General features: G+C 54.2%; 1 protein-coding gene across 10 annotated transcripts in view; it reads right to left on the minus strand.

The window, feature by feature from the left end:
• Positions 1-437: 437 nt before the first annotated feature.
• RGS3 (regulator of G protein signaling 3) overlaps positions 438-13,200 on the minus strand; it is a 76,827-nt gene continuing 64,064 nt past the window's right edge. For 4 of the 10 annotated variants that reach the window (XM_083434705.1, XM_083434708.1, XM_083434709.1 and 1 more), the window contains 5 exons: positions 8,905-8,990; positions 5,385-5,486; positions 4,586-4,647; positions 3,395-3,561; positions 438-1,812 (listed from right to left, as the gene is read on the minus strand). In XM_083434705.1, the coding sequence (XP_083290831.1) occupies positions 1,627-1,812; positions 3,395-3,561; positions 4,586-4,647; positions 5,385-5,486; positions 8,905-8,990 (603 nt within the window). In that variant the 3' untranslated portion in view covers positions 438-1,626. Of the gene's footprint in view, positions 1,813-3,394; positions 3,562-4,585; positions 4,648-5,384; positions 5,487-5,790; positions 5,989-7,080; positions 7,179-8,904; positions 8,991-13,200 lie in introns of those variants that run through there. The other 6 variants (XM_083434707.1, XM_083434711.1, XM_083434712.1 and 3 more) reach the window with 4 other exon arrangements.

Here is a 13,200-nt window from a genome sequence, read left to right on the forward strand (position 1 = left end):
AGATGGGAAGGGCCTGATCCTGCCAGGTGCTGCTGTACAAGTGCCTTCCCTGCAAGGGACGTGCTTGCGAAGGAGAACCCTCCCCACACCCCATGGGTCAACTTTGACTGACCGGCGCAGGGAGAATGGAGCAAAGTCTCATCACGAGGGCTTAGCGGGCTGCTTGGCAGCCTCAAGAGAGCTCTGCTCAGGACACCCTTTGCTGCAGATTTCCCCTGTGAGATTGACGGACAGCTACCAAGAGCCCTTCTGCACAGCTGAGATGAAGGCAGGCAGACAATGGTGCCGTTTCCCCAAAGCCAGTAGCCCAACCACATCCCTCCTTTCAGGGAAAGTGCAGACACCAATTTTTAAATTAAGAAGCCCATTCTAGATTGGTCTCTGAAAGCCTCCTCCTTGGGAAAGCAGAGAATCAGGAAGGAAAAAAAGAAGCTAAGGACTTTTATTCTCTCTTTATTTATCCTAAATAGCCATGACATTAAAAAAAAAGAAGTTGATGGGTTTTAAAACAACAGCACAACATGAACAGCTACCTGCAGAGATGGGCTTGAGTTGTAAACCAGGTCCTTGGCCAAGCGTCCATCCACCAGATTCCTCCAGAGAGGAGGCAGCCTGGACTTCCTGGACCAAAGCATGAGCAAGCGGGGGCCTCACGCACACACATACAGGCACACTCTCCCCTCTGGAGGCCCAACCAGCACACTCACCATCCCATTCACACAGCACTCTTTCATCTCTGTGTGTTGACCGCAGAGGCCACAGTCTGCCCTCAGCCCTCTTCTTACAGATCTCTCGGCTGCCTGCAGGCACAGCAGATGTCGTCAGTCATCAGCATTGTCAGAGATGCTGGACACACTCAGAACTTAGGCACATTCGCTCCACTGCAAAGTTCCGGGAGATTGAGGGGGGGGGGCGAGAGAAGAGGCACATAAACAAAAACAGTAATAATAATAATATTGCACTTGAAGTAAAAAAACAAAAAAAAACTCAACAGGAAGTTGAGCAGTGGTCATGCGCACCACCTGTTGAGCATCCAGCTAGATGATTTCAATAAATAGGGGAACAGATGACAACTGGAAGCAGTTGGGGGCTGCTTGAGCATTCCTTGGGAGAAGGACGAGACAGAGGAAGAAGAGGAAGAAAGAGTTCTTTTTCGAGAGCAAAGATGCTCACATGCCAAGGGCGATAATTCCCCCAAGTGCTGCCCAAGTCCCTTTGTTAGCAACTCTTTGGAAGGAGGAGCCATCTTTGTCTGCCACCCCACACACTCCTTATGGGCACCAAATCCAGGTCCAGGCTCAGAAAGTGGCCCCTCTGCAACAGCCCCCGGGCGCAGCAGGGGGAGGGAAGACAGCTCTGAACTTCACAGTGGTCTGGTGGGACCCCCAGCCTCCAGCTCCTGGTCACCATGACGTCGTCGTACCGGAGAGACAAAGCAAGCTCCTGGGGTGGAAGAGAATGAGGAGGCCGAGCTGTCTGACCCCAGGGGTGGGGGGAAGCGGCTCTTCCAGAAGGAAGCGGTGGCTTCTTTGTCCAGGCAGGCCTCCGACCAGAAAGGCAGCGGATCACATGTAAACATACACCTCCCAGAAACAAGTCTCCCCTCAGAAGCCGGCCAGGCCGCCTCTACAGCGGGGGGCTGGGCTTCTTCTGGTTGACGAGGTCCAAATACAACTCTGAGCGCAGGAAGCGAGGGTAGGGGTCCTTCTCCATCAGGGCGTAGATCCGCCTCTGGGCAAGGTCAAAGCTGCTCCGGGAGATGCTCTGCATATTGTCCTTGGTGTGCTCCCGGGTGTAGGAGTCCAGGTTGACCTACAAGAGCAGGAGGGAGGAAAGTCCCCGTTCAGCCACTGCAGCTCAAGTACGATAGCACAGGAGGGCAGATTCAGGAGAGAGAAAAGGAGCTGTTTCTAGAGGAAGGACTGTGAGGGGAGAGAGACTTTGTGCTGATCACGGGGGGGGGGGGGAGTGGAAACAGCTGTGATCAGCACACAAAGGCTCTCCCCCCCCTCACAGTTCTTCCTGGCCAGGATGACTATATTCTGCTTCCATGTCCAGCAATTCTTCTGAAGACCAGTTGCTGGAAACCACAGGAGGGGAGAAGGCTCTCGCGTTCAAATCCTGCTCAAGGGTTTCCCACAGAAAGATGCTGGACAGGATGAGTGCCCTTTGGCCTCATCCAGCAGGCTCCTATCATGTTAAGGGTGGTTGGTTGGTTGGATGGATGGAAGAATGATCAAGAGAGGGGGCAGCACAGCCCCCTGGGAAGCAATGGCCAATACACCTACAGATCTTTTCCAGCTGCAAAAAGAGCTGGAGTTTTCTTTTTAAAATACAGCAGAGCAGCTGAGGCCAGAGTGCCCATGGCAGACAGTCTCTTCCCAATGCTGCCTGTTCCTGAAAGCTACAAATCCCAGTTCTGAACCTGCAGTGGGCAAAAGGCACTAATGCCCCTTGCCAGCTACTAGATCAAGGGTCAGCAACCTAAGGCCCATGGGCCAAAAGCAGCTCACAGAGGTCACTTGACGGGCCCCGGAACCTCCCCTGAACCGAGCCGCCCGCTCACGCGCTGCGCTAAACCAGCGTGGCACAGGGACTTGCTTCTGTGGTGCCAAAAATCACGTCTGCACGTGCGCAGATGCTGAAAATAGCAGGCGTGCGTGTGATCCAGCCCATAGAGGGATCTCCGTGGGACTGATGCGGCTCAGGCAAGAAAAACCTTGCTGGCCCCTGTACTAGATCGTCTCCCCCTCTGCCAGCAGACCTTCTCCTAGGAGTCATTACCTGATCCATGGACTTAAACAGAAGCCATTCCCTTCTCCAAATGGAAACTCTGGGCCGGCGGGAAGAACATGCCCAGGCTCTCCAACACAATCCCCGGGAAAGTTCCCAAACTCTTTGCAGAGCAGCCAGGACAGAGAATTTTACCAGACTGGGCTGTAACAACTGGGCTTTGCCCTGCTCACCTCAGAGCTGTTTCTCTAAGCGTCTTCACAGGCCCCTCAGAGGTGACAGCAAGTTTTTGGGGAGGAGAGAGTTTCTAGGCCGTTTCCTTGCACAAACCTAGCCCTGAGTTGCTCCCCTCCAGCTGTAAACATTGCCCATATACAGGTTTCAGTTAAACACATGTCCATGTACCTTAGGCCAGGTAGCCTAGTACTTTGGCGTTGTCTTAAGCCTGTTCATCAGCCGGACGCAAGATAAGCATTGGGCTGCAAAATCTCAAGGCTGAGTTTCAAAATCCTTCCTCCGTGTGTCCATTTCACCCCAGACCTTGGCAGAGCCTCTTGGTCTGCGTTGCACCTTGGCACAGCCAATACCAACAGGCCTTGGACTGCCAACCCCCCACCCCCCGGGCAACGGAAGCCAGCTAACCACTCGGCCACCCACTCACTTCTTTGCAGGACTGGGTTGCAATGTATTCCGCATAGATCTTCTTAGCTTTGGACACCATCTTGGACTGGGACTTGATCTTCTTGTAGTCCTCACATGCCTGCCAGAACTCCAGGTTCTCCTCACTGAACTCGGTGCGCAGGAAGGCACGGAAGGCGGCCAGACCATCTGGAGAGGGAGAAAGCAGCCTTGAGGGCCGGGGGAGGGGGGGAGGAGCCAGCAGCCTTCCCCTTCTGGCCCCTTCCTCTTAAGCAGGCATCCCCAAACTCGGTCCTCCAGATGTTTTGGGACTACAATTCCCATCATCTCTGACCACTGGTCCTGTTAGCTAGGGATGATGGGAGCTGTAGTCCCAAAACATCTGGAGGGCTGAGTTTGGGCATGCCTGCTCTTAAGGAAATAGGGAAGGGCAACTCTTGGGATGCATAGCCAGAAGTGGTTTGCCTCTAAAGACCAGACACGCAGGGGATGAAGGCAAGGGCCAAAGGCACCTGGCTGGCACACGAATTACTGAACTCAATGGACCTTGGGTCTAAACCAGCAAGCCTCTTCTGAGGTGGCACAGCAGGCTAAACCAGGCCTGCCTCCCCCCCCCCCCCCGCAATACATTTCAGGCACCAGAAGGGTAAAACGTGAGAGTTCTGTAGGTGCAACCATTTCTTAACACCAAACAGCAGATCCACAATCCAAGGATGGCACAGAGAAAGGTTCACCACAAACTGCAAAATGCCCAGTTTCGAAAAGAATCTCAGAGGGCAGAAACTGTCCAAAGCCTCTCTCTGGCCAAGACTGTGGGAGCATCACTGCCAGCCAAGAGAAGGAGATCATGCGTCAGATGAGCCAGTGGGCTCTGCCTCTGTGCCAGGCAACACCAGTGGGATTCCACTGGCCGGGTAGCTGTGGGTAGAGCAATCTGGGGGTGAAAGCAGCCAATGGGTAGGGGAGGAACATCGCCCTCACAGTTACACACACACACACACACACACACATCCTGCCAAGCCTTGGATGCTGTTATCTCCACAGTGCTTTTAAAAAGTCAGAGAGAAAGGGAGGGATGAACTGCAGGTCCCACTTAAAAACAAGATTTTGCACATATCTGAGAGTCACAGATGTTTCAGGAGTTTGGGTTCCGTGTCTCCAAAGCTTAAGTGATTCTCAAAAGCTAGAAATGGCAAAATTCCTCCCGCCTTACATTTATGCTGAAGCAGTTTTTCCAGGGCCTCTCCCCACTTGAGAGCTTCTTCAGGAGTTGGCCTGAGGAGAAGGAGAAAATGAGGGGAGGAGTCACTTGGCAGGAAAGAGAAGCTGCAAGGCAGGAAAAATGGAAACCCCTTCCCCCAGAGGATTAAGCCCCCCCCCCAACTGGAGTAAATTAAAATTTTAAGGCAAAGGCTGCTTGATTAACCTACATGAAAGTAGCTTGCATTTTGATTCTGCCTTACTAAACAACACCCCCCATTCCCAAAACACAGATCTTGCTGAACTTCATTTTACTATACTGTAATAGCCAACATTCATTTTTCAAGATGCAGCCTTCCAATCCACCAATTAATGGATTTCAAAAAGCAAGGCCAAAACCTGCATTGTCTGAAAATCCTACGCACGCTTTAGAAAAGATTTCTCGCAAAGAAAAATTGGGAAATAGAGATTTTTGCATTTGTTCAAAATGTGTTTAAGCGCCAATCCTCTTGTGTGTGCAGAGATGCCCGTCACTTCCCTCTCAGACCCTCTCCAGTCTTAAGATGCTGGAAATCCACCCAGGATATGACTGCTACAAATGGAAGAGCAGGATTGGGTCAGAAGAGGAGAAAAAGCTCCAGGAACCTTCTCCATCTGGGACCTCAAGTGCAGCTTCTGCTTTTGGTGGGTGAAGTTCTGCGCTGGGAAGAGAAACTCAGAGACCATGTCCCAGCCGGGCTTCACCTCTGCGGATCTGGGACCACCCCCGAGACACCTCAAGCCTATTCTCACCTAGCAGCCCCCTTCCTTACTTGAGGGTCTTGAGGGCTTTGTCCGCCTTGCAGGCTGGAGGGCCTCCAGGAGACTCGTTCCGCCTTCGGAAGATCCCCAGCCGGGTCTTCATGTCTTTGGCCCTGGAGATGCAAAGCAGAAGGGGCGGGGGCTGTCAGCGAGGCTGCGGGGAATCAAAGGAACAAGCCCCGCCATCGAGGGTCGTTTCCCAGCCCAGCCCGGCCCCTCTCCTTTGTCCTCAAGGGCAGGGAGGAGGGGTCCGGGAGCCCTGCAAAGGAACAACGCCGCAAACCCCGACAAGGAATCCAAGCCTCCCCCGTCTTCCGAGCGAGCACACCGCCCTCCGCGTAAGCTCAGAGGCTTCCCAGCCAGGGCCAAGAGTGCCCCTGAGCACGCACAAAGGGCGCGCACTTCTGTCCCACGTACTCCTTCAAGGTGTGTCTCCGCTGCAGGCTGAGCGTGACGCCGCCTCTTCCCCGGGAGCCCCGCAGGATCTCCGCCTGGAGCTCCACCGCCTGGGCCGCCTCGCGGGAGAAGGGCATGGCCGGGCGCTCCGGGGGACGCCAGCAGCCGCAGCGCAGCCAGAGCACAGCCGCGTCTGCAGCCGGCCGGCCGGCCCCGCCAGCCCCTCGGAAGGGGAGCGGCTGCACGTGCCAGGGCCGCCCAGGGATCCTATTTCGGGCCGGGGCGGGGCGAGGCTATTTATAGAACTCCTGGCGCGCCGAGGGTTAAACGGGGGGGGGAGAGGGGAGGCAGGGAAATGTCAATCAGGGGAAGGTGGCGGCTTCCTTGGCGACCTTTGTACCAAGTCCGGGCGCCCTCTTCACGGGGGGAGCGGAGAGGCTGGGACCCCCCGCAGCCCGGAGCCTTCCCAAAGCCTGCTCTCCCGTTTCTTTACGGGCCAGATCCACACTACACGCTCGAAGCATCCCTCGTGCGCATCCCAGAGCGATCCTGGTGGGAGCTGCAGTTTGGCACCCTTTCCAGCACCCATGACAAGGGACAGCCCTGAGTCAAAGGCGCCTTGGAGAAGCTCAGAGAGGGCAGTGCGGACGGGCCCTTTCCCCGCAGACTCCAGGACGGAGCCGCGCCTCCTCTACTCCGAATGGATTTCGTGGGCAGCCTGCGATGGTCGCCCTTCGCCCGGATTGGTTCGCGGGGGCAAGGCAAGGGGTAGCCCACCCTCCCCGGGGCAGCTTTCTCGCAAGAAGCACCATCCCTTTTTGGCCTCCCGTCCAACCTGAATTTACCTCCACGTGCATGAATGCCCACCCTCAGAAGCAAGGGTCAAACGGGGCGCTCTTGAGACGCAGCGGATGTACAGATTCAGCGTCATACCCGCACCTCCCCAATCACCTTGCTCTAATTGAAAGGGAAACCCCCATTTCATTGATTGCTAGCTGATCTCCCCACGTCCTTTCCAGACCTAGACCTTTTCGAGAGGTGGGGCCGGGGGGCTCGTCTCACCCCCAAAACTGATTTCAAGAGTCCAGCTCTGAGGATTTGCGCCCCCGACTCCGTTTCCAATGACTGGAATGTCAGCGAGCCAACAAGGTGGGGCATCGGTGAGAGCGCTCCTGAGCAAATGCAGAGTGCAGATTTAGAAGGGCGTCTTACGCCCCTGTTTCAAAATAATATTTCCCGGTCCTTTTAAAATAAAGCCGAATGCCCTCCTCCTATTCGCGAGGAAGCCGCGTCTCCTGCTGCTTCCCTCACCTCTCCAGGTACCATTCGGCGACCCCCCGCGCAGAGGGATGCATCTGGATGCGCGGAGGGAGACCTCGAAGGCAGCTGAAGCCCCCCGCCCTTGCCCTCCCCGGACCCTCGGGCTCAGAAAGGGGCGCCGGATCCTGCCCTCCGCCGCGTCTCCACTAGTGCGCCGACAGCGACACCCCGCGGCAGCGCCTCGCAACGACGCTTCCCCACGCTCGAGCATGCGCAGCGGGACTCCTGAAGCCCTCCCCGTGCCCACCGCCTTGCCCGTATCTGCAGAGGAGGAGGAGGAGTGGCTGATTTAGATGCCCCGCCCCACTTCTTCAGGGCCAGAGTGTATGGCGAGCTTCGAGCGGTCCTGGGTTCAGATCCCCTCTCTGGGATAGAAGACCCCAGTTGCCGTCTTCGTCCGTTTTATCTCTCACGTAAAAATGAAACAAATGAGAGATGGCTGCAACGGATGAGCAGCAACCCAGTGCTGATTGCTCAAGAGTAGCACCCAGGAACAAAGATGGTGCTTCAGTTACGATTCCTGCATTGCAGTGGGTTGGACTAGATGACCCTTAAGACCCTCCCAGCTCTACCATTCTTGGATTGCATGAAGAGGATGTGGCTGGCCAGGAGGGGAAATCCCCACATGGACACAGAGGCTGTCTGTCTGCCTTGCCCATCTCTCCCCTTTGGGGAAAGTGCGCAGTGCCTTTGCGCTAAGCAGAGCTCTTGCTTCTGCTTAGGGGGCAGAGTACTTCTGAGCATGTGGCATGTGCCCTCTCGGGACAGACATGAAGCAGCTTCTTTGGAAAGAAGAGGCACAACAGGGTCGTGCTGGAATTAGGAAGGGGCCCGAGGGAGTCACGTTCATCAGTTTCAATGAGTCTCCTCTGAGTAGACACTGATGCTGAATACGGCCAGGTGTGGTTTCAGGCAAAATGCATAGAGGAGTGGGGGATGGAGGGGGTCTACCGGCTGAAGCTCTGTGGTTCAGAGACATAAATGCTGACCCAGCTCTTTGTGAGGCATTTTAGCATTTGCTGAGGACACCCCGTTCTCTAAGAAAGTAAAGAAGTGGTAAATGCACCAACACCCACCCACTCCTTTCCTAGGTTTACATTCTCCTGGTCCAGCAACGGGCAAGAGGGGTGGAGGTCAGGGGAGGCCAGCTGACCCTGCTTCAGACTTTGCACCCAGGCTGCCCAGCACCCAGGGTCTCATTCTGTGCCAGGCTACATGAAGCAGGCGTGGGGACTGGTGTGGGTGGCCTGCAAACCACCTCCTCTGTGGCTGCTGCGGCTGGCAGAAGCAGCCCCCACGCAAGGGGCTTCTGAGCACGAGCAGAGGACTTTTCCTTCAGGAGCGAGCGAGCGAGCCCCACCCATGAACATGCAATTGGCCCTGGAACATGTGAGGAATAATCGGAGGATACCTTGAGCGTGCAGAAAGTGACCCCACCCCACCCCAGCTCCAGGGAAAGGAACAGTAAAAGAAATAACCGTTAGCACCTCACTCCCCAATAACTAGAGAGTCCACTCAAAGGAGCCCACCACAGCTTGGGATCTGGGTTTCCAGGGTCACAGCCATATCATGTATTGAAAGCATTCTTATTAACACCCCCTGGGAATTGTAGTGTGCTAAGGTTCTCCTAACAGCTCTTGGCCCCCTTATCAAACTACAGCTCCCAGGAATCTTCACACAGGGGTGTGCGTCAGTTTCAAGTGGCACATGAGGGCTTTACCCGCCTGGTGTGGGGCCTCCCCAACTCCAGGCAGGGACTCTGGGTCTGGCTTCAGCCCCCTCCCGAGATGGGTTCCCTCCCCTCCCTCGACTTACAGGTTCCTGTTTGTCTTCTTGCAGGCCCCTCGACGGTCAAGGGCCCAGTCGGGGTCCAGCAGGTGCCCATGTTGCTGCTGCTGCTGCTGCTGCAGGGGAGAGAAGCACAGGGATGAGATGGGACAGGGTGGGGGTAAGCAGAAGCCCCTGAGGAGTGAGACGCCCCTTGAAGGCAGGCTGCAGCTGAGGGGAGCCACCCTGGAATCCTTCTGCCACCTCCAAAGACCAAGGGCTGAGCCCTGAACCCTTTGCCATGGGGTATCCCTGCTCCCTGCTCTGTTCCTCCTCTTCCTGCTTCTCTAACTATAAACACAACACAAGAACCAAATCACTGCAAGCTTTTCTTTGAAATGGTCTTCTCCCTTAATTTCTCTCCGGTTTATAAAGCACAGCAAGTCTCTGATTCCTTTTACTCAAAGGGAATGGAATTCTTACTAACTGCTCACTTAGAAAGAGCACCATTTTTAAATAGGGTGTTCTGTTGCATTTATGCTCCTGCTGTTCTGCAATAATTTCCTGCAACACCCCTCCTCCCCGTTTTATGGCTGCGGCAGAAGTTGTGACAATGTACAAAATGTACAAAACGCAATAGAAACAGTGGCTTTTCTGGATGAATTAAACATTTGCCCCCAAATCAACACTTTTCAGCTCCAATAAGTAGCAGTAACCAAAATCACCATTCATTGAACATACTGAAATAGGAGGCAACCCAATTCTGTATTATTATTTTTTTCATTTATTATTTATACCCCGCCCATCTGGCTGGGTAGGTGTTCATCTCAGAAGCAAGCCCCGTTGTATCCAACACTGGGTTGTAACCTGGGAAGAATATAAATCCTCCCTTTTTGCACGCTCAGCTCAGGAGGAGAATTTGCTGAGGAATTTCTCTCTCTTGGTCACTTGCCTCCCTTCCCCCTCCCTTCGCTTTCCGCTCACCCGTGGGAATGGGCTCCCCAGCCCAGGAGCCTGAGGGTCCCGCAGCTTCCTTCCCCTGCTAGGTGAGGCTTCCGGAGATTATTGGCCTGGCCGTCTCCCTCCCTGGCAGAGACACTCCAAGAGGCAGCCTGCCCCAAAGACATTTCCTCCCATTGTTGGAAGGGGAGAAAGGGAGAGACTCTGCTTCCACGCAGAGGCAGAAAGGCAGGCGGGAGAAGCTGAGCACTTGGGGGCCCATCTTCCTTTTGCTACTGCCCCACAGAAAGGGGGCAAGCCCTCACCAGCACAGGGGAGGGGGGCTTCCAGCCAGGCTGTGTGCTGTGCACACTCCCATTTGCTCTGCTTTGGGAAGCTGCGTGCAAACTGCAGTCCATTATCTACCCTGCGCGCCTATGTGTTGTTCCCCAGCCCACACACGACCCAGTTTCAATCCAAACTGAGAAGAATGACTTAGCAGTGGCTGTAGACATATTAGTAGCTTGAAATGCGGCCGGGTCCTTCTTTTTATCTAGTCAGTTTCAGAATTGTGCAGTTTACACACACACAGAGAGAGAAAGAGAGAGAATTCCGGCCATTTATGTAAACCAGCTGAGGGAGAAGGGACAAAGAAAACAATGGAGCAAGTTTGCTTTCTGCTGCTCTGGTGGGTAGGATCCAATACAATGGGCTCTATTTACACGAAAGGAGAGTCCGACTAAACATGAGGAACAGCTTTCTGATAGTAAGAGCCATTTGACAGTGGAACAGTCTGCCTTGGGAGGCTGTGACGTGCAGGCAGGTATTTGGTTGCCTGCACACTTGCACCTTAAAAGGAAAAGGGGAAAAAAAGGATGTGGAATTGCAAAACAAACTTCCAGCAAAGCCAGCATTTAATGCATATTCCACAGTGGGCAAAGCAGTCCCTTTTTATGTCTGAAACATAGCTTTTTCAATCTACCAGGTTTGCACAAATGAGCAGGTGAAAAAATGAAATATATGCCTCTCTCTCTCTCTCTCTCTCTCTCTCTCTCTGTGTGTGTGTGTGTGTGTGTCTCTCTGTGTGTGTGTGTGTGTGTGCATTGCCCACAGCCCCATTGGCAGCCTGCTGAGGAGCAACTTACAAAGAGGGCAAGGAACAGTCAGGCTGCAAGAGGCACTTCTGAGCCCTTTCTCAGGCAGGCAGGCAGGCAGGCAGGCAGACAGACAGACAGACAGAGGGAATGGGAGGCCCTGCTTTGTGTCAGGATCTTGCAGACTGAGTAATTGAAAATTGGTCGCTTCGATGTAAGCTGTCCAATAATTGCCGGGAAAATGGCTCATCTCTAACACAAACACAAACACAAACACACACACACACACACACACTCCCTCCAAGCCTGCGCTGCTCTTGCTCGGTCACACACAGAAAGAATTGGTTTTTGGGGGGAAAGTGCTTTGAAATTGAAAAAAAAACAAAAAACCAACAACCCATAAACATGACAGAAACAAAATAGGAGGCTGGGGATAGGTGGTACTACCCATGTAAACCCCCCCCCCAAGGCAACATTCAATTTTATATTGGTTTTAATTCCCATACTGGATTATCCCTCAGCTGGGAAAACCAAATCTTGATGGGAAAACATTCAGGCTGACAGATGGATGATGAGGACCTGGTGTGGAGAACCCCACCCCCACCCCTCAGAAAACTGAGGCAGAAGCAGCTTCTAATCCACACTGAGCTTCCTCCCTGTGTAGATGAGCCCCTTCTGGTCTCTCCCTGCAAGGAAGGGCTGATCTGGAATGCCCAAAGCCATCCTGGAAATGACCACCAGGAGGCAGCCAAGACACACCATGAGCCCAGCCTGGCAGTATGGGAAACTCTTGGCTTGAGAATTACCGTAGATTCCAGCATATTAGGCAACTGGGCGTATAAGTCAACCCCTCAAATTTGGGGGGCCGGCTTATATGCCCAGTCTTATATGCGGCAGCTTCGCTGGGCAGCGGCAGTGGGCGGCGGGCTCCGCTCCGGGAGGAAGCTGCCCAGCGAAACTGGCTTAGCATTGCTGGGCAGCTTCCTCCCGGCGCAAAACCCGCCGCCCACTGCCGCTGCCCAGCGAACCCATACCTGGCGTATAAGACGACTTTTTAGAGGATTTTCCGGGGCTAAAAGGTCGTCTTATACACCGGAATCTACGGTAAGGAGGAAGGGGGGGGGGGTTGGTAACCAGGTGGGCAGGAGCTGCTGCTGAGGACCAGAGGTGTAGCAAGGTCAGGTGGTACCCGGTGTGAAAAAAAAATTGTCACCCCCCCCCCCCAGCGAGTCCCAAGCCTACTGCTTTGCCATTGCAGCCGCTGCTCGCTGTAGCCTTGGGAGTCGTGGGCGGGGGGGGCGTGCAGAATGTCACCCCCCCCCTCAGGATGACACCCAGTGTGGTCTACACCCTTGCTCCACCCCTGCTGAAGACCAGGAGTTTTGCAACTGCCTCTTCCCGGCTGGAGGTCAAGGAGCAGAGAAGGGTCACCATAAGACCCCCTTGCCTGCAGTCTAAGCAGCTGAGAGCAGATCTGCCTTCATGACCTCTGCATCCCTCTGGAGAAACCTCCTCCCTCCACCCCCTGCCACCTGGCCAAGGCCTCCAGGAAGTCCCCAGCCAAGCAAGGCATCATGACAACAGAAAAATCAATGAAATAGGGAGCGGCTTATAGTGAGCCAGGCCATTGGTCCATCTTGCTCAATATTGTCTACACTGACTGGCAGCAACGGCTCTTCCAGCTTTGCCTGGAGATGCCAATGAGGATTGAACCTGGGACCTTCTGCATGCTTGGCAGATGGTCTACCCTTGAGCAAAGGCCCTGCCCCTGCTGCTGCTTCCTAGCCAATGGCATCCAGAGGCAGACTGCCTTTCAATGTGGGAGTTCCACTGAGCTAACAATTGCTCACAGTGCTTGCGACTGGATCTTTCAGGGGGGTGAAACGGAGGGTGGGGAGTGGGGTTAGATCTTCTCCAGATTCCCTGCTTCACCCACTAGCCAACCAGATGTGAGGGCCGTTGTCCTCTCACCCTGAGTGCCCACCAGCAACTGGAGCTCAGGGGACCTTTGGTCGAGATGGGTCTAATCTAGGAAACTTTGCTTTACATCCTAGTTCTAATCGTGGATTTGCTGGCTTTTGGTAAGCCGCACTCTCACCCTCAGCCTCTCTATCTGTAAAAGGGAGAATGTGGTGAGTTGTCTGTGAGGATGATAGAGAAAGATCACATAAAGCATTCTGAGGTTTTGAAAGCGGGGTCAAAAGCTGCAAACAGCATCCTTATGAAACAGACTGGAAAATGGCTGTTCCTTTTTGTCCACCATGATGCCTTGGAATGTAAACAAACATTCTGTAAGCAAAAGGAGGGTGAT

Source organism: Podarcis tiliguerta (assembly GCF_965153285.1).
Source record: "Podarcis tiliguerta genome assembly, chromosome: 1".
NCBI classification, from domain to species: domain Eukaryota; kingdom Metazoa; phylum Chordata; class Lepidosauria; order Squamata; family Lacertidae; genus Podarcis; species Podarcis tiliguerta.